Genomic DNA, 26,953 nt, shown 5'->3' with positions numbered 1-26,953 from the left:
GTAAAAAGTATAATGTTTTAAAAAATAGCTCTACAGAAAACACAAGCTATTTGGAATCCATAATATAAGAGGGTTACCTCATTTCAGCAAGCCTCGAGCTTCTGTCTATATACAGTATAAATTAGCATGTCCATAGCTATGGAGGATATCCAGTCCAATAAAACAAATTTGAGGTGCTTTTAGGTAGTATATAGCAGAACAAACATTACATCATTGTCACGACTTCCCCACAACACAAGTTTACCCAGCAACTGGCTGATGGGATATTGATCTCTTTAAATATTGATTTTCTGCAGAATTTAATCATTTACAGCTATTTGCAATGCTTATGAAATTAAGGCTGGAGAACTACTTTAACCACTTGCCGACCGCCGCAAGTACATATACTGCGGCGGTCAGCCCCTCACAGGCAAAGTGACGTATATATACGTCACTAGCCTGTGAGGCTCTGTGGAGCGAGCGCGATCGTCGGTGCAGAGGGAGAAAGGCAGGCGGCTGATGTAAAAAAGCCGCCTGTCATTCTCCCCTGTGTAGAAACTATGTAGGACCGTTGATCACTGTTTCTACAGCTCAAGCCACAGCCAATCACAGTTAGAATCACGCCCCTAGGGACACACACCACCCCTCCCTCTCAAATAAAGTTAACCCCTTCACTGCCAGTGTAATTTTACAGTAACAGTGCATATGTATAGCACTGATTACTGTAGAAATGTCACTGGTAACCCCAAAAGTGTCAAAAATGTCAGTCAAGGGTCCGATCTGTCCGTCCGAAATGTCGCAGTACCGCAAAAAAAATCGCAGATCGCCGCTATTACGCATTAAAAAAAAAACAACAAAAATGACAAAAATCTTTCCCTTTGTTAGTAAAAGCGATAACTTTTGCGCAAACCAATCAAAATATGCTTTTTACGATTTTTTTTTTACCAAACATATGTAGCATAAAACAAATTGGCCGAAAATGTTAAAAAATTTTGATTTTTACATTTTGCTTGGGGGAATTTCATATAAAAAATGTGAAAAATATTGTTATTTTTGCAAAATTGACGCTCTTTTTTTGTTTATAGCGCATGATCAAAAAATCGCACAGGTGATCAAATAGCACCAAAAGAAAGCTCTGTTTGTGGGAAAAAAAGGACGTCAAATTTGTTTAGGTACAGCGTCGCACGACCGCGCGATTGTCCGTTAAAATCACGCAGTGCCGAATCACAAAATACCCCCTGGTCAGGAAGGGGGTAAAATCTTCTGGGGCTTAAGTGGTTAAGGTTTAAAGATTTTGTATTCAGGAATGGCTTGCATAGAAAATGGAGAAGTTGCTTGCTTAGTATTTGTAATATCATTAGGAACAGAAAGCAATCAGTTAGTAAGTACATTTGTAGGTGGGGTTTCAGGTAATGTGTTCACATATGGGGGTGTATTTTGGGAAGATAAACCAGCACATCCCAAAAATCCCATATTTAGCAATATATCATAGATAGGTGACACCCCGCCCAATGACAAATGATATCCTGAACTGTATATCCTATATTGTAACTCTTTAAAAGATCTGAAAAGAGGAAATAAAGCTGAGTGTTGTACAGATTTGATTGTAATGTAGTCTGTTGCGTATAGCACTCCCCGCGTGGTCTCCAAGAATGCTGACTTGAGGTAAGAGGTAATATATTATTTAAATAAGGTAAAATAGTAGAAATAGAAGATGACACTGGCAAACTTTGAAAGTTCTACTATAAATATATGCAGTATACAGCCCTGTGTATACCGTTGTTCAAAGACATTTACGAGGGGTGTTCAAGTCAGTATGCTAGTGTGGTGGTACTACATGTAGTAGTAAGTGGCAAGTGTGTTCTATTACTGATAGGCAGCGCACGTGCCGTTGACTAGTCCAGAGACCGGTAATCAAGATGGCAGACAACAGTGTTAGTGCAGTGCATGTTTACAATCCTTTCGACAGCAATAAAAGTGTTGAAAAATAAATGGAAAATGTAAAAAAGAAAAAAATAGGAAAAAAAAAATACCCCCTCCCACTTCTCCCCCTTCTTCTTTTACCCTGTCCCAACCAACCCCCCTCCCTCTCTTCCCTCCCTCCCCCCCCCCCCTTCCACCCAACATCCTTCCTTGAAAACAGACACTTGCAGGTATGAGATTAGTCTCTTGAACCTGAATTGTCAACTGTCAACTGTAAACCCTGATTAACTTCAACTAGTCAGAACCTCTGTAAGTAGCAATGCAAAGTTGTATTACTCTTTGTATTAATACTTAATAAAGACCTATTTGAAAGTAAAATAAATTAAAGCGCCCCATATCTCTGTGCTCGTACGCAGAAGCGAATGCATACGTAAGTTGCGCCCGCAAATGTAAACAATATTCAAACCACATGTGAGGTATCACTGCAGTCATTAGAATGGGAGCAATAGATCTTGCGCAAGACCTTCTCTGTAACTCTAAACAGGTAACTGTTAAAAAACTTTTTAAGCATCGCCAATGAAGATTTTTACGTACTTTAGTTTGTCGCCATTTCACGAGTGTGCGCAATTTTAAAGCATGACATGTATTTATTTACTCAGCAAAACATCATCTTTCACATTATAAAAAAAAAAAAAAAAAATGGGCTAACTTCACAGGTTTTTTTAAAATCATTAAAGTGTATTTTTTCCCCAAAAATTGCGTTTAAAAGACCGCTGCGCAAATACAGTGCGACATAAAATATTGCAATAACCTCCACTTTATTCTGTAGAGCAGGGGTGTCAAACTTAATTTCAGTGTGGGACTCATCAGCCCTCAAAGGGCCTTTTGTATCTGTTTGACCAGATGTCCAGAGCACCCCATCTCCCTTTACATAAGATATCAAGCGCCACCCCACCATCAGAAGTCAACAGTCCCCCACCCTCTCTTACATCACATTGCATCCCCCTTTACTTGTGCTGCTGCTGGGAAGAAGCTGGGGGCAGAGCTGGGAGGCAGACAGTGCAGGTTCTGGAGGAGAACCAGAGGAGGGCTGGAGTCAGCTGAATGCTGAGACCAGGGGAAGCAGAGATAAAGGGGTGCTGCAGCTGCACAGAGAGGCGCAGGATTTTAAAGAGGAGTTCTGTCCTCCTCTCTGCTGCCGACTGCTAAAACAAGGTGGGGGCGCCGCAGCTGCAGGAGAGGTGCGAGGGCCACATGAAATGGCCTGGAGGGCTGGATTGGGCCCGTTGGCCTTATGTTTGACACATGTGCTCTAGATTCTCTGCTAAAAAATATATATCATTTTTTGGGGTTCTAAGTTATTTTCTAGCAAAAAATACTAATTTTAACTTGTAAGCAGCATATGCCAGAAAAAAGCCTGGTCTTCATGTGGTTACACCTTTGTATATCAATGTGTTGGAGTATGGATATCCCCTAAGCCGCACATTAAGGCGAGCTGGATCATGGGGATCCCCATGATTAAGCTCCGAGGGGCAGAGCGCAACGCGTTTGGGGCATGGCCTGGCGGGAGCCCAGGCTGAGGTTGCCACAAACCATCAGGAGTGGGCTTGCCCTGATGTGCGGCTTAAGGGATATCCATACTCCTACACATTGACTTTTGGAGCTGGGGACGGGCTCCATCCCCAGCCAGCACCTGACTTTGACAAGGCACGGATGCGCAAAACATGTCGTACAGGACCATTCTCTTTCTGGCGTGCTTTCCACTGATGAGCGGCTTTCTGGTTGGTTTCCGGCCTCATGTGATTGACATCATCACTCGCCCCCCTACCTGCATACTGCATTCCACGCTGGTCTGGACACGGCTTTTCACAACAGGCACACAGTTGCAGCACCAAGTTGTCCATTCGACTGACCATTGAGTGTGACCCAGGAGGCTTCCTTATCTTACACCTACCTGTGATATATCTGACCGATGCGGGAACCACAAGCAAGTACATAGGCTGTGCCTGATATCTGCTCTGTTCTGTTGGCTACATGCCAGTTTTAACCCCTATTTAGTCAATAAAGCACCTTTTTAACATCCCCAAGTGGAGTATTATATTATGTACATTATGGTTCACCATCAATCCTTTTTGTTCACCATCAGAGAGTCTTAACCCCAAGCACTCCTCTTCCCTTCTGCTGACTCATTGTTTTACTCTCCATCCCAGGAGTATTTTAGGAGCAGCTAGGGTTCTGCTATACGCAGGGATCCTCAAACTACGGCCCTCCAGCTGTTGCAGAACTACATATCCCATGAGGCATTGTTAAACTCTGACATTCACAGACATGACTAGGCATGATGGGAATTGTAGTTCTCGAACAACTGGAGGGCCATAGATTGGAGACCCCTGTGCTATAGGCTCCAATCCTACCCATGCTGGGCACCGATGTTCCTTTGTTGTGGTTTTACCAGTACCTGTACCTTTTCCTAGCCTGGGTAGCTCACACACAAGGTTTTTGGTTAATTTGTGTATCATTACTGACTGGACAGAGAAAAAGGGTATACCCCCCTATAGCTGAAAGAAAAGTATCATGGAGAGTACACAACTGTGTTATTAAAAAGTTCCAACCACTCCTGTAAATCCCATACAAATATGAAGCAAATCAATACACTTAAAAGCATTTAAAAGCAAAGCAAACTCACAGTATGTCTTAAACAAAGAAATGCAGAAAACCGCACGCAAATTGCTTGGCAAACGGTCCTTATCTGAATTTCAATTATGTTACTGCTTACTAAAAACTATGTATCAGTTTAGCGATTCTGCCAGTGTAACTTTGTGTCTAAAACTTTTGTCAGATTTGTCAGAACTTTTATGCAGGCTTGTTCTTGTGTGACCAGAAAGACAATAACTTTCTCTTGTATCAGTTTTCAGTTCAGAGAGTGTGCTAAGTAACTCGAATAATAAAATCTTTCTTTATATCAGAAATGTTCATGCATTACTGCCGTTCAGTGAAATTACAGCTTTTAGCAAATTAATTTATTGATATATAGCAGCAGGATTAAATATTCCCTGGCACATTTTAGTAGGTGTCTACCTGAGAAATTCATGAAAGCTGAGAAAGCTTCAGTATTAGGTCAGGCTAGCTACAAAGAAGGCATTATTTTCTATCAGAAACAAATTTCTTTAATTATTTTAGACATCAAGCCCCAGACCCAAGCCTTTATGCCAAGAACTCCAGCGTAGTGTTGAATTCCACGCTAGTGATAAAGAAAAGTGAGCTTGCCATGCGGCAGATTGGCTTTCATGTACAGTCAATTACATGTGTAGACAGCAGAGGGCACTTGTGCACAAGTAGTGCTTAGACCCCTTTTCCCTGCATGCAAGAGATCCTTAGATATGATTTCCAAACACAGTAGTGCAAAGACATGTTTATTCATGTTTTTTGATGAAAAAAAAAAACAAATCTTCTCTCGGTGAACTTTGCCCCATCCTGTAAAATTGAGGTAGGCCTTGCCAGTGCTCTTTCTCTAATTTACTGCTAAATGGGGGTGCCCGCATTTTCTATAACCAAATGGCAGGTCTCAGTGTTGTAAAAGGAAAAGCATGCCCTAGAATCCTTTGCGGGGACATTACTAAAATATTTCATCAAATATTAAAATTCGAATCCAGGGAATGCCTATAATTTGATCTCAAGCTCTGTATGGGCTTCAGGGAAAAATCATGTAGCCTATACACTTTATGAGATTTAGTGCCGATTAACACAGGTGCGATGCCAGACATTGCCTGTGATTCGCACCGCATTGCGGTGCCGATCACATGCGATGTCTGTGCGATGCAAATTCAGTCATACAAACTGTATGGCTGAAATCGCATCGCATTCGCACCAAGATGGTGCAGCACCCTTTTTTTGGTCTGCACTGGAATTGAATTGCATGGGTGTTCACACCTATGCAATCCGATTCCTGCACCATTTCACAGTACGCAAACCAATTACCATTTACCTTTAGAATGACACCCCCAGCCATTCGCAGATCTCAGTGTGAACCACTGTGTGATTCTGGTGCGATGCGGGAACCGGCACTGAATCGCAGGGTTTCCCGCATCGCACCAGTGTGAACCAGGACTTATACTTTATATCTTATTGACATGTATTTTTATACTGGGGACTCATATATACCATATCACAGGCAGTTTATAAAAAAAGGGCATTTATTGTCAGCATAAAACAATTTGTTGTCTTGGCCAAGATTTTTATTTTTTGTTTTGTTTTAGATGGTTTATTGAACAATAAAGTGTAGATTTTAATGTTGCTATGTATGTTCAATTTGGTGTGTCATGTTGACTATTGGAAAAAACTTTCGGATTTGAAGTCCAAGCTAGCATTTTTTTTATTGACGGGTTTTGATATAATATTTTTTTTCCCGTGACCCCCCCCCCCCCCCCCCCCCTTGGTGTTCTGATTTATTTACTCTGAACAAACTTAGAAAGTGGAGTATTTTTTTTATTAGTTTTAAAAAAAGAATTTTACATAAGTATGTATGAGTAGAGATCACCACACTACCTACTTTGCTGTCTAATAGGGTCCTTTCACACGAGCGATCCGATCAGATCCACCTGTCAGTTTTTTAGGCAGATCTGATCGGATCCTCCATGCATCCCTATGGGGCAGCGGATGTCAGCGCTGACATCCGCATCCCATCCTATCCGTGAAATCCGGATGGATGGAAACCCTATTTTCCCTCCATCCAGGGGATCGGATGAGATCAGATGAGAGTGGACAGGCGGTACGTTCTCATCCGATTCCCCCATACAGATGCATGGGGCTCTGACACCTCCCTCTCCGCACACAGAGTGGAGAAGGAGCTGTCACCTGCCTGCCTACGGAGGCGGACCGTGTGAAAGAAGCCTTAGGCTGTTTAATAACTATTGTAGCAATATTTCCAGGCCTTCAGCCTGATATGGGTCTGCCATTGTTACCGGGGACACTTCCAACACATTTAAGTTTTGAACCCAAGTGTGAGAATTGAGACATTGACCACTCCGGCATCTTTGGTTTGTTTTGTTTATTGTATTTAGGGGATGGGAGAAGGGAATGAGTGGGATACTCCTCTGGCTCAACTAGGTTAACTGGGACTTTATATAAAAATGCCCGTTGGTGCTGTCTTCACGCCAGCTGAATGCCGACCAGCGCTTCTTGGCGTTTGAAGATACTGTTATGCAGAACTTGTGCTGGAACTTCGACTTTACCTTGTTTGTTAACTCAGAAGATCCAGGACTGTAGAACACTTGACTCCTGACACTCAATCTAGCTCAAAAGTCACTGTACAACCCCCTCCAGTCCTTCACTGACCGAGGTAGCTCCTTGTCACTGCTTGTGCCGCTGCAACTCTTAACTCTGTACACTACACACTGTACACATTAGCTCTTCAGGGCCCAACCGTTGGCGACCCCTCTAACACTTCAGGGTCCTCTAACTAGGCACACCCTCTAACACTTCAGGGTCCTCTGACTAGGCACCCCCTTTACAGCTAGCTGACACCAGGATCCCTGGGACCTTCACCGGAGTGGTCCCCTCTACACTTGGCAGACCCCTAGGGGCAGTTCACAGTACTCACAACCTTAGCAGGCTTTCTTGGAACTGAACCCCTCTTCCTCCACTGGTCATCGGCACACCGGATCCCCTCTGGAGCTCAACTCAGCATTCTCTGGATTCCCAGGCAGCCACCCGAGACACCCAATCTTTCTGACAGGAGGAGATACAGCCATACTCTCCCTCCTGGCACTCTGCTTCCCGCCAAAGATGCTGCGTCATGCTTCTGATTGGATTTCCTCCACTGCCCAATGAGAATCCTCTCACAGAGCCAGTAGGGAAACTCTCCTCTCAGTAACCACACCTGGGAGACATGACAGCCCAGCTGAAATCATGGCCCTGCTGTTAGGCAGCCAAAGACCACTATACTTTTACCTAGCACCTACCCTGTAGGGTGCTACACTATTTAAAAGAACTCTGTCATGAGATCAGCATTATTGGTTTCTTTTTTTATAATGCTAGTTGCCTTCCTCTCACGCTTGCTTCAATACTTTGAGTGACTGACCTAGAGCAAGTATGTTGATAAGGATGTAGGCAGGTGCCTACTTAATATATGTCACCCCAATATTTCATATTCCTGATATGTGCCTGTTGTATCATGTATTTGTGTAAAACGTATCCTGATCTCTTTGTATTGCAACCTGGTGATCCTGCCTGCTACCCCTGCTTTCCAATTAAAAGCTGACCACACTAGGGAAAGAAACACATCCATCCGTCAGTATTCTCGTTGTGCTAGGAGAACAGCAGTGGCGGAGCCAGAGGGTTAGCTGGGGTGGCAATTGCCACCCCAGAAAAAGTCCTTGCCACCCCTGTTGCCACCCCGATCCTGGGCGGGTGCATGGCAGCGGAGGAATCACAGGGGATCGCCGTACGGGAGCTGCGGAGGGAGGCGGATGAAGAGCTGGTAGGCAGAGGGAGGGAGGAGGAGCAGAGTAATCACAGGGGAGCGCCGATCCAATCCCACACCAAGACAGGAAGACCGGACAATCGTCCTGTCATGAGCAGTGTCGCCGCCCACTGATGATGTCATGCTGCACGGGCGCCGGCCTAAAAAATTTAAAATGCCAGGAGGCGCCAAGCCGCGGCGGGCGGATGGGAGGAGACTTGACTTGTTGTGGTGTAACAGTTCAGAGGGGAGCCGAAGGACTATGGCAGCACCAGCAAGAAAGACAGCGCGGACCCGACAACCCCGAATGGATTGGACACACAAAGCCCTGACCAGTGCCACTAGCCAACACTGAGCACACTCTGCCCTGGCTGCAGCCCCCTGGTAAGTGAGTGAGTGGAGTCAGGACACGGAGTGTAAGCATGTATGCCAGTTTTAACTTAGACTGAGTCCCACCACCTGGCCTGCAACATGCATCCATTGCTTGGCTGGCTGCTATCGATGTGATGTCCACTGGCAGGCACAGGCAGCAGTTATCATACAAGAATGGCAGTGGTGAGATTGTACAGAATCACAGATGTTCACAATCTTTGTCTTGCTATCTCCTGTATCCTGTCCGCATCCTCTGATCGCCACCTATATCCTGTCTGTATCCTCTGACCACCACCACCTGTATCCTGTCCGCATGCTCTGTTTGCCACCTGTATCCTGTCCGCATGCTCTGTTTGCCACCTGTATCCTGTCCGCATGCTCTGTTTGTCAACTGTATCCTGTCCGCATGCTCTGTTTGCCACCTGTATCCTGTCTGCATGCTCTGACTGCCACCTGTATCCTGTCCGCATGCTCTGACTGCCACCTATATCCTGTCTGCATGCTCTGTCTGCCACCTGTATCCTGTCTGCATGCTCTGTCTGCCACCTGTATCCTGTCCGCATGCTCTGTTTGTCAACTGTATCCTGTCCGCATGCTCTGTTTGCCACCTGTATCCTGTCTGCATGCTCTGACTGCCACCTGTATCCTGTCCGCATGCTCTGACTGCCACCTATATCCTGTCTGCATGCTCTGTCTGCCACCTGTATCCTGTCCGCATGCTCTGACTGCCACCTGTATCCTGTCCGCATGCTCTGACTGCCACCTATATCCTGTCTGCATGCTCTGTCTGCCACCTGTATCCTGTCCGCATGCTCTGACCGCCACCTGTACCCTGTCTGCATGCTCTGTCTGCCACCTGTATCCTGTCTGCATGCTCTGTCTGCCACCTGTATCCTGTCCGCTTGCTCTGACTGCCACCTGTATCCTGTCCGCATGCTCTGACTGCCACCTGTATCCTGTCCGCATGCTCTGACTGCAGGCCCGGATTGGCTAATCGGGAGCACCGGGATAATTCCCGGTGGGCTGGTCAGTTTTTTTGACCACTAGGGCCGTTGTCATGGCCAGGGGCGGACTGGCCAAGTTGCCTGGGAGGCCCCACGCAGGGTGGCAATTTCCCCGATCTGATCCCCAGGACACCGCAGCAGCACCTTTAGCTTGCACTAGACTGGTTGCTAAGATGGCCAGCCGCCTGGCGTCTAGCAACCAGTGACGTGCAGAGAAGAGGACCCAGAATGCACGGCGGAGGAGGATCTTCCTCGTCCTCCTCTGCGCCTATTGGAATGTGTGGCATGTGGCTCCACCCACCTCCTCCCTGCATCTTCACTGTGCGGCCGAAGGGGGCGGGGACTGCCGGTGGGAGGAGCGAAGGAGGAGAAGGCGGCACCCAGGGACAGCTAGCAGCTTTTTTTAATGCAGGAATAATGGCTTTTTTTTCAGCCAGGACCTACGGCGCTGCCTCCTTGCATTGCCAGCTTCTGTGTTTTATAAGTGACAGCAATCTCGGCAGCACGCTCAAAACCCTCCCTGCTCTTCATGCATATTCAACAGAGGAGGGGGCGTGGCAGGATGAGCAGGGGGCGTGGATCGACGAGAAGGGGGCGGGGCACATAGCTCTTGCCTCGAGCCTACAGTATCACAAGAAGCCCATGGCATCAGCCTGACCTGTAAGGTACAGTCTATTCTTTTCTGTGGGGCAGAGGACAGGGAGGGGAGCCCTGTACTGCACTGGGCAGGGAGGAGAGAAAAGATCTGTAATGGGAGGGAGGGGGCAGAAATTTTGGAGAGAGCTCTGTACTGGGGGGGGGGAGGGGAAGGGTTGACCTGTGAGATATGCACACCTGCCCTCTGTACATAGCATAAGCTGTCCAACACAAACCTGGCAATTTTTCAGAAATAACAAAAAGAACAATATTATATATTACTTTGCAGTGAAGTGACAGTGCTAACCTACATACACATATATATGTATATACTCAAGATCCTAAATAATCTTCCAAAAAGCATGTATAATAGTGAAACAGAAAACATACTATAATATCCTTAATATGCAAAATCAATAAATATAATGTGTGAGAAATAGAACGGCCATCTGTAGATCAGCAACTGTGTGTCAGGAAGCCCTTACAAAACACCTCCATGTGCAATGAAATTTTAACCCATTACAGGTTATATTGTGCCTTTTGTATGTTTGTTTATAGTCAGGTGTGGTTCCACTCAAGATGTATACTCCTCTTCCGCTGAAAAACACTCCGCTGGGGAATGAGTACGCAAGGTATGAAAGAATAGGCTTTTAGCATAGTTGGTCTTAAAAATGAGGTATTTTAAAAATATTAAAAACACTTACATTTGCAGTACTTGCCAAAACGCATGTAAAAAAACAGTCCTTGGGGACGATAAATCTCCTCACTGCGATACTTCTGTGGGCACGGAAGTATCTAGGTGAGGAAGAGATTTACCACCCCAAAGGACTGTTTTTTTACATGCGTTTTGGCAAGTACTGCACTCCTGAACCCTGACATCTGTAGGTAGTGCGATCCTAAACCCTGACCTCTGTAGGTAGTGCGATCCTGAACCCTGACCTCTGTAGGTAGTGCGATCCTTAACCCTGACCTCTGTAGGTAGTGCGATCCTGAACCCTGACCTCTGTACGTAGTGCAATTCTGAACCCTGTAGGTAGTGCAATCCTGAGCCATGCACTCTACACATAGCACACTCCTGAACCCTACCCTCTGTAGGTAGTGCAATCCTGAACCGTGCATTCTATATGTAGCGCACTCGTGAACCTTACCCTCTGTAGGTAGTGCGATCTTGAACCGTGCACTCTGTACGTAGTGCACTCCTGAACCCTGTAGATAGTGCAGTCCTGCGCCGTGCACTCATCACATAGCACACTCCTGAACCCTGCCCTCTGTAGGTAGTGCGATCTTGAACCCTGCACTCTGTACATAGCGCTCTCCTGAACCCTGCCTTCTGTACTTAGTGCAATCCTGAACCTCGCACTCTGAATGCAATGTACTCCTAAACACTGCACTCTGCACATAGTGCAGTCTGTACGGAGCACAATCCGGAACCCTGCACTTTGTACATAGCACAATCCTGAACCTTGCACTCTGTATTCAGTGCACTCCTGAATCTGCACTCTGAATGTAACGTACTCCTGGGCTCTGCATATAGCATACTCCTGAACCCTGCACTCTGTATATAGCACAATTCTGAACCCTGCACTCTTTATCTAGCACAATTCTGAACCCTGTACTGAAAATTCAATGCACTCCGGAACCCTGAACTCTGTACACTGCACACTATATACAAAGCACACTCCTGAACTCTGCACTCTGTGCTTAGTGCACTCCTCAACTCTGTACAAAGCACACTCACACTCCTCAACTCTGCACTCTGTAGGTAGTGCACTCCTCAACCCTGCAATCTGTACATAGCGCACCGCTGAATTCTGCACTTTGTACGTAGCACATTCCTCAACTCTGCACTGTTCACAATGCACTGCTCAAACTTGCACTTTATGTGTAATACATTTCTCAACTCTGCATTCTGTACATAACGCCCCCTAAACTCTGCACTTTGTGCATAATAAGCTGCTAAACCCTGTACTCTGTATGTATCACACTTCCCTCTTTCTTTCCTCTCCCTCTCTCTCTCTCCTTCCCTCTTTCTTTCACCCCTCCTTCTCTCACTCCCTGAATGAATTACAAGGCTGTAGAGAACAGTGCGCCATTGCAAACTTATATTCTGAGGTTTTAATATTATTATTTTATTATAGTCAGTCGTGAACTTAAGTGGGCTGGTCTAAGGCATGAAACTCCAGGGCTGAAAATGAGTCCCACTCCGGCCCTGTCTGACTGTCACCTGTATCCTGTCTGCATCCTCTGTCTGCCACCTGTATCCTGTCCGCATGCACTGACTGCCACCTGTATCCTGTCTGCATGCTCTGTCTGCCACCTGTATCCTGTCCGCATGCTCTGACTGCCACCTGTATCCTGTCTGCATGCTCTGTCTGCCACCGGTATCCTGTCCGCATGCTCTGACTGCCACCCGTATCCTGTCTGCATGCTCTGTCTGCCACCTGTATCCTGTCCGCATGCTCTGACCGCCACTTGTACCCTGTCTGCATGCTCTGCCTTCCACCTGTATCCTGTCCGCATGCTCTGTCTGCCACCTGTATCCTGTCCGCATGCTCTGACTGCCACCTGTATCCTGTCTGCATGCTCTGTCTGCCACCTGTATCCTGTCCGCATGCTCTGACCGCCACCTGTAAGGCTAATATGTATTCTGCCACATATTTTTTGTAAAAAATCCTAAGTGTATTTTGATTGGTTTGCAAAAAAGTTATTACATCTAAAAACTATGGAACTTTTTATTTTTTAATTGTTTTTACTAGTAATGGCAGCGATCAGCGATTATTAGAGGGACTGCGACATTGTGGTGGACAAATCTGATACTAAATGACACTTTGTTAATTGACCCCCCAAAATAATACCTTGCCACCCCTTTGACATCCCTGTTTTAAAAGTCTAGCTCCGCCACTGGAGAACAGCCTGCCTGTCCTCCAATGATCAGGCTTGTGCTGACACGCCCCCTGCACATCCATTCACTGGGAAGATCAGTGTATTGCTGCCTCTTCCACCCCTATCTGTCTATGCCTCTTATGCAGTTAATGATCATTTATAAAAATTTAAAAAAAGGAAAAAATGTATTATAATGATATATGCAAAAAATATCAAAGTGAAAATATTTATCACTCTAACAGTAGCGCTGTGATATACAAAATTCAGTGTCAATAAAAGCAATCATAAATGAAAGTGAAATGAAAAAAAATAAAAAATAATGACAAAAAAGTTCACCCAGTGTCACTTGTGCTAATAGAATCCACCAGGTGCCACTTTCTATGACCAACAGTGTTTCCAGTCTGTCCTATTTAGGGATGTCTTCCAAACCTAAGCAAATCCCTCTTCCAATGGAAAATAACTCACCAGATGATTATGCCTCCCACTCTCATGGTTGGCAATCACGCTTTATATATTAATAAACCAGCTCTCCTCTTATATAGATGCCACTGAATGCCTCCGCAAGGTTTATAAATGGCCAAATGGCAAATGAGAAAGAAGATTGCCTCCAATGGTACAGTAACCATGCCGAACAGTTTATTTAAAATTGGAAAAACACTCACACATTAAAAGCAGGTTTTGCGCTCAATATAAATTTGTGTCAGGAATCATCTCGCCCAGTGATAGACTGTGCTGTCTCACCACCTCTGGATGATGCTGAATCTGGCCCTGACATCTCCTTTGGTTGCGGTGTAGCAACGCCCTGTTGCGGTGTAGCAATGCCCTGATGCGTTTCGTCACTTTCCATTTCATCACAGGGGGGTGAAGCACGTTGGAATGTGGCTACATGGCGATCGAAGGAGACTAGCAGGAACACAAGATCTCCATCTTCTCCTCTCACAGAACAGCGGTATGCCTTGTTTACATAGGCAGACCGCCGTTCTGCATCTCCTGAGAATGATTGGCATGACATTCAATAATCGGCAATGATCGGCATGTCGGACATCACATCCCTGGGCCCTGGACCCACTGATTGGCTCCCGCTGTGGCCAAATACAGTGGGAGCAGGCCGCCGGAGGTGCACGTGCGTGCCCCAGACCTAGTGCGCGAAATCACGTACAGGCACATGATTTCGCACAGGGGGGGCGCCCTGCTGCAGTATATCTGTGTGGGACAGTTTATAACAGGTTAATAAAAGTGGGCTGACAATCCTTAAAACCACAGTTCAGACTGCCATGGGCTCTCTACAAACACTTCTACCACTGAGCTAAATTCCCCAATATCATAGTGTCTAAACCAAAGAACAGGGGCTGATAGCATTTTAGCTTACCTTTCCTTAAAGAAGAACTCCAGGAAAAAAATTCACACTTCATGGGTTACCTGCTCGTTTTCACCAGGGGCGCACCGAAAGCCTATAACTACAGAGCCAGACCGGTCTATGGGGGTGATGCTGTCAGGAGCAGTCCATGCATAAGACCACTAGCGTGCCGAGGAACAGGAGCCTAAGGGACTGGTCTTACACTCAGAGAATCAGAGGATTAGGTAAGTATATCTCCGGTCTCCACACTCCTTGGCAAAAATGAGCAGTTAACCCATGCAGTGTGTGCAAAGCCCCACTGCATGGGCAAAAAACAAAACAATTCCTCAAGTCTAAATTCCTCTTCTCTAAATGTGGTGGATGCTTTAATTTTCTTTTTTACACTTTTTTCCTTCATTTTACCTTGGTAATCCTGCCAATAACACACAACCTATCCTAGGATGACATAATAATGTAATACTTAGCGCTACATAACACCTCCCTATATTCTCCATAACAACGGAGGGGTTTTGTAGTCCACAAAGGTTGCAGAGAACAACTGTTCAGTTCAGAGGCAGAGCACACAGGAAGTTATTAATGTTCTCGCTGGATAAACAACAATTTTTTTTTTTTTGCACTTATCAAATAGATATAATAAATTACTCTCCATGGTATATTCAACTGACCACAATGGAGCAAATAAGAAACATTTATTGATAGAGTTTACATACACTTTAATAAAGGTCTTTTTTTATAAATGTTCCTACTTGAAGTGTGTTTTCAAGAAGTGTGAAGGAACCGGTGTTTCCAGTTGCTACCGATCACACTTAGCTATGGACAACCTTGACATTTGTTTCTTTGCACTATTTGGAGTGCATCTTGGAAGCACTGACATAAGGCATGCATATATCTCTTGTCTTATACAAATATTTATTCTAAAGGGGTAGATAAACATAGTGTCAGGCTGCCTGGCCTTGTAGGTAACATCATGTACACAGACTGTACCTGCTTGTAATTTGCACAGAGGAGATATAGCAGTGTGATCAATGTTTTGAACTCAATACTGATGACGTAGATTTGGACAATAATGCCCTATTATTAGTATGTAATAAGTGTCTACATGCTGAGGCATACAGCCTGATTACTACATGGATCGATTGTCTATCTGAGCCTTGACTACACCATGATGTGAGAGGTCTTGGAGAAAGAAGCCTAGAGGTTGCTGTTAAAAAAAAAAAACAGGGAACTGACAGACCAATCCATAAGTAGAACATTGAAGATCCCAGACAAGCTTTTCATTTCTTTGAGAAAAGGTTGGGACATCTGTCAGGATATTAATGCTGTTTTGAACCCCGCAGGGGATGCTTAGTGTCATTTCTTTGGTCACAGGTGCAGAAAAATAAATCTCTCCTTTAGGGACATATATGTCAATAAAAACTACTTATTTTAGTAAAGGGGGGGAGGGGTTTAGTTGCTGTCCATGTCCTGTTGGTAAAGTTTATCCCAACTAGTTGTGTATAACCAGAATAGGAAGTCATGGGAAATCTCCCCAACACAGATACAAAGAGCAATAACACCTGAAAGAGGTTCTAACGTGTCCACACTCATGTACAGATGTATGTTGGCATTCTGCAAATGTGCAGCTAATCACAATCCTGACAAACTGATCCACAGTTACTAGCTGTAAATGTATTTATCATGCAAAAGTTGAAGATACACCCACAGATGCATAGATCAATATAAGAGAATGTAGTTATACCATAAAAAATGTAGTAAAAGTATTAGGGATCGACCGAATTTCGGCAAAGCCAAACTATTGGGGGGCCAATATGCACTTTTCCCGATATATCGGAATGGGCCCCTGAGGATATTGCCGATATTCCAGGAAAGTGCTGTACTGGAGTGATGCCTGCAGCTAGAGGCATCACCCCGATACCGGCGTCCATAGCCGACGGTCGGCTGTCTTGTAATGACAACCGATGTGGCTGAGAAGCCGCTCGGCTGTCATTACAAGGAGCGGAAGGGGACACCCCCCCCTTGCGCCGCCTTCCATGGCTCGCCCCGGTCTCTCGTTCCACCGGGAGACCCGGGCATCCTACCTCCACTGCCGCCGAAGAGAAGACCCGTTTAAAGCCGCATTCGGCTCTGATCGGGTCTCCGTGTAAAAACCCAGGGGTGATGTCATGACATCACTTCTGGGTATTCGGCGCCAGATTCAAAAAATTACAGAATTCAAAACAGCCAAACTTGGCTGTTTTGAATGCTTTTAAGTGCAGAGGAGGGGTTTGGGGTCTTTTAGACCCTCAGATCCCTGTACCTGTGAAAAAAACATTTAAATGTCCGAAAATATTGGCCAATATCCGCCGATACCGATATCCGATGACCAAAATATCGGTATCAGCACTAAAAAAACAATATCAGTCGATCACTAAAAAGTACACAGTAAGATGTTCCATCATCCCAAATTTAGTATTCACTACAGAAACATTTCTATCATGTACATTTAATTGCCAAATTTAGAATTTTTTCAAAAATCCTTAATAACCATCCTGGTAAAAAAAAGTAGAAACATACAATGTATAGGAAGAAAAACTAACACAACAGGCAGGGACAATCAATGTGTAGCACCCCATGTGTACAATAGGTAAATGTATTTGGGCTCCTGCTGTGGCCAGAAGAGCCAGGGTTAATTTGTTGTTGTTAGTTTACCTGGCAGTGCTGTAAGAGCGGTATCTCTGCTGCCTCCCCCCGGGTTCTAAAGCTTATGAAAGTTCTGGAACTTAGAGGGCGGAGGAGCAGAGATGAAGCCTGAATATTTATGGGATCTCTTTCACTTCTTGGATGAGAATGGCCCAGAAGGTGGAGAGCTAGCCCTAAAGTATTCTGGAGCCTGGCCATGTGGGAGCAGATTCTAGGATCCAGAGGCCTGGAGGGGACCCCTGTGTTGGGGGCCTCTGCCTCCAGGGAGAAGGGGCCAGAGGGGAAAAGTGCTGAGAGAGAGATAACAGTGGAGGAAGCCTCATACCATTTAGTCTCAGCTCGGCTTAGCTGAGTCTCCCTGGAAGCCATTGAGACCTGTACAGCAATAAGCCCAATCAGAAGTCACCATATGTGCTATAGGATCTTTACAAGGGACAGAGTGAGTAACCTCAAATTTTCCACATCCCAAAGCCTATAAAGGAGAAGCAGCCAGGTGCAATACCCAGGTAGCTATCTGGAAAGGACAGCTCAAAGCTACTTAGCCTACTATAGCTACCCTACATCTCTGCTTGGGTATCCTACGTTGGAGGCAGGTGCTTTGGCATTTTGAAGATAGAGTACCTGCAATCAGTAATGGAGTTGATCTTTGCCAGGCAGGCTGTAAAACTTGTTCCACGGGAACATAACCGTGGGATCTTTGCAAGAAGTCAGAGACAGTTACTATATGTCCTCAAGTTCTACCTTACCACAGTTCTGGGCACCTCATACCACCCTTTCCCCATCCAAGCTGATTCCCCTAATAAACTAATAACAAAACAAAGCCCTTAGACTGGTTTTCTGACTACAGCATGCCTGCTGAAAATGCCTGTTGCCTGGTGGTGCATGCAAAGGGGTACCCAAAAAGCAGCCCCTAAGGGGGTAGGGATACAAAGGTTTAATTTTAGTTTTGTTTAACGAGTTGTTACAGGTGTGCACTCATGCAGAGAATTTCTTAGTTAAGGAAGACATAAATATTTAATAAAACAAAAAATAATAATAAAAAAAAAATGTGTATATATATATTTTTTCTTTTTTTCAGCTTGCCAAATATCTTTTTATAACTTGATTTTCTTCTGCTCATTTCCAGAAATGGAAATGAGCAGAACACGATGATGTTGTGTTAATTACATGTTATACTTATAGTATTTCCTAAAAAATATTTGAATTTAAATCACAAAATATTTTAAGTACTAAGAACAAAATAAAATTGCAAATATCAAGTAGGATATACCCAGATGGTTAGAACAGATACCATAGTCTTCGCTCGCCATGCTTCAGTATTGTCCTCATTTCATCTCAGATTGGTACAAAGAATGATCCTTTCATTTTTGATTTACGGTTTCACATTTGTTTCGCATTGCAGGAAGTTATGATGGAGAAATTGTTGTCTGGAATAACAATACAGAAAATACTTCAAGAAAACTTCATCCTAACCCTGGTAGAGCTCCGAGGTCAAAATCAGGTAAATATTTAATAAATATCAACAACCTTTTAAGCCATAATTGAAATAGCATTCAAAAATGATTCACCATCCCAGTAGGTGTCCAAGGAGTATGTTTATAAAATGATATACACATGATATCGTCCCCAAGGACTATAGCTTTCTTGAGCAAAAATGGCCCTGGGAATAAAAGCCAGATCATCTTTGGAGAAACTGTAGGCATTGGTTTCAAACTGTCAGCAACCATTCTTATTATATTCCCAGCATCAAATAAACATAAGCAGAGCTTCCAGCATTAGAAAATGTATGCAATGTTTCCGCAGGAATAAAACATCAAAATAAACCCTAGCCTGTCCAGCACTAACTACACAGTTCAAGTCCCTCTGTAATAGGAATTTGGACTTTATGTCAAAAGCTCTTTCCATTTACAATACTGCCAACTCACAGTGTCTCTCTTTCCATGTTTCTTCAATAAGTACTATGAGTACTGTGTAGGCGGTTGCTTTTCACTATAAAAGCCAACCACAAAAGTGGCATAATCAATAACACATAAATTGTGCGCTCTCCATAAATCTTCTATAACAGCAACAGCATAAAATATCCCTTAGGCCCCTTTCACATGGGCATTCTGATCAAGTCTGCCTGTCAGTTTTTTTGAGGCAGACCTGATTGGAAGGTTCAAAGAGCCCTATGGACAGGCAAATATGAATAGACTTGTGTCAGTTTACACCCCCCTACCTACAGGTCCAACCATGTCCGGTAAAAAAAAAGGACTGCTGATTGCAGGTAGCCCGAAGTAAAGGGACAGAGGAGTCATTATACTATCTGGGCGCCCCTGTGTGCCCGTGTCTGCACTGCATTAACAGAATGAGCAAGGCAAGTGCTTCCCAAAGTAATATCAATACTCAATTATTCATCAAACTATTAATAAATACATAAAATACATAAATCTATAAATAATGCAACTTCATATTACAGGAAGTTGTTTTCATATACTTACTGGGATTTTCCTTTCCTGGGTACTGTGGGTAATTCTGTCCCCTTAACTACCCAGGAGCATCTTCTAACTAATAAATAAAAGAAAGGAAGAACCCCTCCCACTCCACCAGTGTTCCATATCAAGCATGACAGTACACCAGGGAGGGAACTATGCTGCCATGAGAATAAGTCAGGAAAGGAAAATGATGGTAAGTATATGAAAGCAATTTTCCACATTCCTGGTTCGCTTCATTGCAGCAGACTGCAGGACCTCACTAGCTAACATACCGGGTTGGAAAAAGAACAAGAAGCCAAAGGGTTGATTTACTAAAATGGGAGAGTGAAAAATCGGATGCAGCTGTACATGGTAGCCAATCAGCTTCTAACTTCAGCTTGTTCAAATAAACTTTGACAATAAAACCTGGAAGCTGATTGGTTTCTCTGCAGAACTGCACCGGATTTTGCATTCACCTGTTTTTTATAAAATGACCCCCAAACACTGGTGGGGGGTACTTCCTCCCTTTTATTTGTATTTAATTAGAAGTTGGTGTTGGGGGGTCACCCACAGTATGCTGCATTGAGGATAACCCAGGAAAGGAAAATTGCAGTAAGTATATAAAAACAATTTCCTGTAATATGAAGTTGCGCTTCATTTAACCAAAATTTAACCAAATTATTGTAAGGTCCATACACCATCAATGTCCATTCACTACATTCTAGGTGACAGGTAAACAGGTTTGCACTCTTTGTGCTAATAAAGTACTTGGGCAGAAGAAAAGCAACATGTCAAAAATCCCATATGCTGTGCTTTCGAAGTATAAAAAAGGCTAAGTATGTATGCGTATTGATCATTGGAAACTTGTACAGAGGCAGCAGCATATGAAAATGTGTATGTGCGATGACCATGGCCACAGCTTGTTTATCTGCATATACGCACGGTGATATCTCCAGCATAGAATGCACTATGGCTTCTTTACTTTTACTAAAGTGTATTTTTACAGGCCCCCTAATTATATGGCCCCATGCACACTGGACATTTTTAATGCTGCTGTTCGGCTTTTTTTTCTGCCTCTAAATGCCCCTACATACGAACCTAGGTGTCTATGCACACATAGGCATTTAGAGGCAGGGGCATTTAGAGGCAGAACAAAGGCAGACAGCACATTCAAGAGCAGCAGCGTTTTGGCAGAAAAAATGCTTCATGCATGCAAACACTTGCGTTACCGCTAAGCGCATTTAGCACTTGAGCATCAAACTATTTCAATGGCAAAAATAAATTATTATTCTGGTCAATTAAATTAATTATTGTGCAAGCGATTGATGCGCCTAAATATGCGTAAACACATTTACACGCATTTACAAGCATCAAGTCTTTTTTCTGCCAAAACACTGCCACCAGAAGGAAAGATGTCTAGGAGAGATGGTGTGCATAAGGTCTATCAATTTACACTTTACTGATCATGTTACACCTTTGTTCCTATGTGATGCAGTCAACGGCAATCACTCCAAAAGCTCCAGTCCCAAAAGCTATAGAGAAAATCACATTTTTATTTTAAACAAACTACTACATAAATAGCATACATTCGGATGCCGTAGTATACACTCCACAGCAAACTACACTCATTAGTAAATTCACTGTATGTATTCTGGAGCCTGTGCTGAGACTGTGTATGTAGTAAATTCTATAAGGATACGATTTGCTTATCTATGCACAATAAATGTGACGATATGCGTGCATCAGCTTTAGTAAATCAGGCCAATAGTTTTCACTGCACGTAGCTTCAGATGATATGTTTTTCGTTTGAGTTGCCTAAGCTTGTGATAGGATAATTTAAAGGGTAATTCCACTTTTGTGGGGAAAAAAATAGCAAATAAGGAAAAAACTATTTAGTGCATACAATTGTGATACAAATCATATTGCAATTAAGGCCTCATGCACACTGGACGTTTTTACAGCGGCTGTTTTTGGCATCAGACATTTTTTCTGCAGCCAGTAAACTCCCCAGCATGTTATCCTATGTGTCCATGCACACATAGGCTGTTATCAGCAGTTTTTGGCAGGGGCGTTTTCTGGCTGGAAAAAACCCAGAACTAGTGCGTTTTGAGAAGAGTTTTTAGGACCGGAGGATTTTCCTGCTTTACGTCCAGGCCACTTTTTGCTACTTGGCACTGTGCGACTTTAACTGACAATTACGCTGTCATGCAACGCCATACCCAAACGACACTTACGTCCTTTTTTTCTCACAAACAGAGCTTTCTTTTGGTGGTATTTGATCACCTCTGCGCTTTTCATTTTTTGCGATATTAATAAAAAAAGTGACAATTTTGAAAAAATAACAATATTTTTCTAATTTGACAGTTAACAAATATCCAATATATTCAATTTTTGTCATATATTTAGGCCAAAATGTATTTAGCTACATGTCTTTGACAAAAAAATTCTCAATGAGTGTATTTTTAACCGCTTTAAGACCAGAAGATTTTACCCCATTCCTGAACAGGCCATATTTTGCGATTCAGCACTGCGTTAGTTTAATGGACAATTGCGCAGTCGTGCGACGCTGTATCCAAATTAAATTTATGTCCTTTTTTCCCCCATAAATAGAGCTTTCTTTTGGTGGTATTTGATCACCTGTGCGGTTTTTACTTTTTGCGCTATAAACAAAAAAAGAGCGGCAATTTTGAAAAAAATAACAATATTTTTCAAATTTTTTTACATGAAATTCCCCCAAAAAAATGTAAAAATCAAAATTTTTTAACTTTTTAGGCCAATTTGTTTTCTGCTAAATATTTTTGGTAAAAAAATCGCAATAAGCGTATTTTGATTGGTTTGGGCAAAAGTTATTGCAGCTACTAACTACGGGAAATTTATGTAATTGTTATTGTTTCTTTTTAAACTAGTAATGGCGGCGATCTGCGTTTTTTTTGCGGGACTGCGACCTTGCAGCGGACAGGTCGGACCCCTAACTGACATTTTTGACACTTTTGGGGGTACCAGTGACAATACTACAGTAATCAGTGCTATAAATATGCACTGTTACTGTAATAATGACACTGGCAGGGAAGGGGTTAACTTTATTGGTGATCAAAGGGTTAAATATATGCCTGGTGCTTACTGACGTGTGCGGGGGAGGGGACTGTGTGACAAAGGCACAGATCGCAGGTTCAGCTATGCTGAATCCTGTAATCTGTCCCTGAGGAGATCCGCCTGCTTTGTTTACACAATCGGGCGGATCTCCTCACTCGATCGCCGACGATCGGGGAAGAGCGGCGGTGATCACCGCCTCTCCTCCCCGGGCCTGGCTCCCGCTGTGTCTGAATACAGCGGGAGCGAGCCTCCGGCGGCACGCGCCGCCCACAAGGGGAGGAGTCCAGCGACGTAGGTCTACGTCGCTGGACGATATTGAGCCACTTTGCCGCAGTATGCTCCTTGTAAGCGGTCGGCAAGTGGTTAAAAACACCAAGAAAAGCTGAAAAATGTGGCTCTTGTGCGTTAATCAATATTTTTGAACCATGTGCTTTTGTGGGAGTATAATTTTGCTAAAAAATGCTACAGCTGAAAAAAGCTAAAAAATGCTGAAAAACGCTACTGCAAAAAAGCTGAAAAACTCCTTCTACAGCTTTCTACTGACGTTTTGATAATGTCCAGTGTGCATGAGGCCTTAATGTTATTAAAAATGACCTTTCCTTTTCAATCTGCAGCCGTTGTAAATTTATGAAAATGCAATACAATATGGCTACCTGGAGGTGTTCTGTACACAGAATGTGTACTGACCACACCCCAGAAACATCATTTCCTGCTTGTGTGATTGGCTCACCAATTTTCCCAGAAGTCTGCCTAAAATACAAGTCAGATTTCTGGCATCCACTGCAACAAAATGTAATTTTGGTGAGATACTGCCAATAGGAAATCACGGCTAAAGGGATGCAGGCCCAGCAGCTTTTCTCATTAGAGCCCTGCAGCTGCCACATCTGATAGATAATTATGAAACCACTTCCATTAGACCTACTCAGCACAGAGGCACAGAGGAACAAACAATGATTTGGGAATGTTTTTTTCTCAACAAAAGTGGTGTTACACTTTAAAGGTAGCTGCCTGGATGATCAACTTGAAAGATTTCACATTTTTACCAAAATGTATGTTTATCCTAGATATCAGTCACCAAGAATAAGTTGACACTTTATACTCATACTTACTACAGTATTACCAAAAGCAAGACTTTTTTTTGTGATAGAGCTTTTAATTGCAGCCTTTGTCCCTATTTGGGAGATTCAATTTCTCAATTATCCTGACCACCAGTGTCACGGGGAATGAAAGTCAGGGTAAATCAAAATCGTGAGTTGCCACCAGAACAGGAATAGAGGGGAAATTGGGGACAGTTGTTCCAATGACAAATAACCGTCTAATAAGGTATCTCCTTCACAATGGAAAAAATAGGAGTTTACAGGACAGGAAGAAAAGGGAAAACTCCAAATGAAAATGTCCAAAACGAAAAAAACAAAAAGAAAAAACTTTTGTCTTCAGATATATTCTAATATTTTAAAACTGGCATATTTTTAATACATTGGCTTCATAATTTACCAAAAATAATATTAGACTGTTCAAATTGTTATAATATCTCTCCCTCTAATTTGCTGACCTGTTAAAAGTAATGTGAATAATGTAGTACATTTCTGCACAGGGGAGCAAACAGAGAATCTGTGCTGCAACCAGAAGGCAGAGTAACCTACAATCTCAAACCAATCCACAAAAACATATAAAGATCTATTTTTAAATGTTTTCACACAAAAATCACGCAACTTTCACCCATGATTTGCACCTTTTTCAAACCGAATCCAATTAAAAAACTGTGTGTGCAAACATTGATAAATAGACCCTATAGATAGAACGCCATCATTGGAAAATGCCAAAGTTGACAGATTTACAACCTGGGCTATCTAATGCTGATGCATTGACACATCCTGCAAGAATAGTAAGCACCCAGGCCTAATTAATAGTGTGAAAAAGAACTGTCTCTGGTGTCCAAGATGAATCTGTCATATTGAATTATGCTCTGCAAATGTAAGTAGATTTATTCCTGTGGGGCAATATAGGCAGTCCACGGTACAGACATATTGACAAATAAGGATTTCTAGTTCATTTTGGAGAACATGTAAAAGAACTGCAAGAATATTTTTGGACTACCGATACTCTGTGTTAGTAGAGAAATCCCAAGTTTTAATGCATGGTGATATTCAGTATATGGCTATATATGTGTGTGTCACCATCCATTTTTCATGGTAGCCCAATGCACATGCACTTTATTAGCAAAAGTATTGGGACGCCTGTTTTTACACACAGATGAGTTTTAATGGCATCCCAGCCTTAGTCTGTAGGGTTCAAAATGGAATAGGCCCACCCTTTGCAGCTATAACGGCTTCACCTCTTCTGGGAAGGCTGTCCACAAGGTTTAGGAGTGTGACTATGGGAAGTTGGCACTCTAATTCATCGCAAAGGTGTTCTATCGGGTTGAGGTCAGGACTCTGTGCAGACCAGTCAAGTTTCTCAAAACTTGTTCATCCATGTCATAATGGACCTTGCTTTGTGCACTGGTGTGCAGTCATGTTGGAACAGGAAGGGCCAATCCCAAACTGTTCCCAAAAAGTTGGGAGCATGAAATTGTCCAAAATGTTTTGGTATGCTGACGCCTTAAGAGTTCCCCTAACTGGAACTAAGGTGCCAAGCCCAACCCCTGAACAACAACCCCACACCATAATCTCCCCTCTACCAAAAGATTTGGACCAGTGCACAAAGCCAGGTCTATAAAAACATGGATGAGTGAATTTGGGGTGGAGATACCTGACTGGCCTGACTTCAACCCGATAGAACTTTGGGATGAATTAGAAAGCAGACTGCAAGCCAGGCCTTCTCGTCCAACATCAGTGCCTGACCTCACAAATGCGCTTTTGGAAGAATGGTCAAACATTCCCATAGACACGCTCCTTGTGGACAACCTTCCCAAAAGAGTTGAAGCTGTTATACAGTGAGGGAAAAAAGTATTTGATCCCCTGCTGATTTTGTATGTTTGCACACTGACAAAGAAATGATCAGTCTATAATTTAATAGTAGGTTTATTTTAACAGTGAGACACAGAATAACAACAAAAAAAATCCAGAAAAACGCATTTCAAAAAAGTTATAAATTGATTTGCATTTAAATGAGTGAAATAAGTATTTGATCCCCTATCATCAATCAGCAAGATTCCTGGCTCCCAGGTGTCTTCTATACACATAAAGAGCTGAGATTAGGAGCACTCTCTTAAAGGGAGTGTTCCTAATCTTAGCTTGTTACCTGTATAAGAGACACCTGTCCACAGAAGAAATCAATCAGATTCCAATCTCTCCACCATGGCCAAGACCAAAGAGCTGTTCAAGGATGTCAGGGACAAGATTGTAGACTTACACAAGGCTGAAATGGGTTTCAAGACCATCGCCAAGCAGCTTGGTGAGAGGGTGACAACAGATGATCTGATTATTCCCAAATGGAAGAAACACAAAACAACCGCCACTCTCCCTCAGTCTGGGGCTCCATGCAAGATCTCACCTCGTGGTGTTTAAATGATCATATGTGTAGCGGGCATCCTCCCATTTACAATTGTTCATTAGTAGACTGTATAACATTTTGAAGGAACTCGGCTCCATCTAGTGGCCAAACTGCCACACTGCAGCTTGGTGGTTTTCATCAGAAGTTTCTAGTGGCCAAACTGCCACACTGCAGCTTGGTGATGTTCATCAGATACTACGATACCCACAATTCAGTGGGAACACCAGGGTGCATTGCTTCACCGCACAGCCTTTTGGGGGAAGCTTTATAAAGGAAGGGAGGAGCCAGGCTCTCTCTCTTGTCTCCTGACACAACAGCTAGAAGGAAGCAAGTGCTGTGGGCTGATGCTGCGGACTAGGCCTGAAGCCTGAGCCTGAAGTGACGGAGTGGAAGCATTTCATCTGCAGTAAAGGAGCCTTCCCAGAGAACCCATTGATGCTCTGCAGAGACTGGTGTTGCCCACATCTAACCACAAGCGCGGCTGGTGACAGAAATCGGAGGTGGAGAGCTCGGGAAGAAAGAGGCCGTTTGGTGAGCAGGGCACATGCCCAAATCTGTTTCTCACTTGGAAGAAAGTAACTTTAGCCGGTGCTAACTACACTTCAGATAGTACGCAGTA

General features: G+C 43.6%; 1 protein-coding gene across 1 annotated transcript in view; it reads left to right on the top strand.

Moving 5' to 3' along the window:
- WDR49 (WD repeat domain 49) overlaps positions 1-26,953 on the top strand; it is a 270,818-nt gene that overhangs the window by 148,399 nt on the left and 95,466 nt on the right. The window contains exon 11 of the mRNA XM_082251290.1: positions 18,696-18,794. Within this exon, the coding sequence (XP_082107416.1) occupies positions 18,696-18,794 (99 nt within the window). The remainder of the gene's footprint in view (positions 1-18,695; positions 18,795-26,953) is intronic.

Source organism: Pelophylax lessonae, assembly GCF_965119305.1.
Source record: "Pelophylax lessonae genome assembly, chromosome: 3".
Taxonomy (NCBI): domain Eukaryota; kingdom Metazoa; phylum Chordata; class Amphibia; order Anura; family Ranidae; genus Pelophylax; species Pelophylax lessonae.
This window is presented reverse-complemented; position numbering and strand designations above follow the sequence as displayed.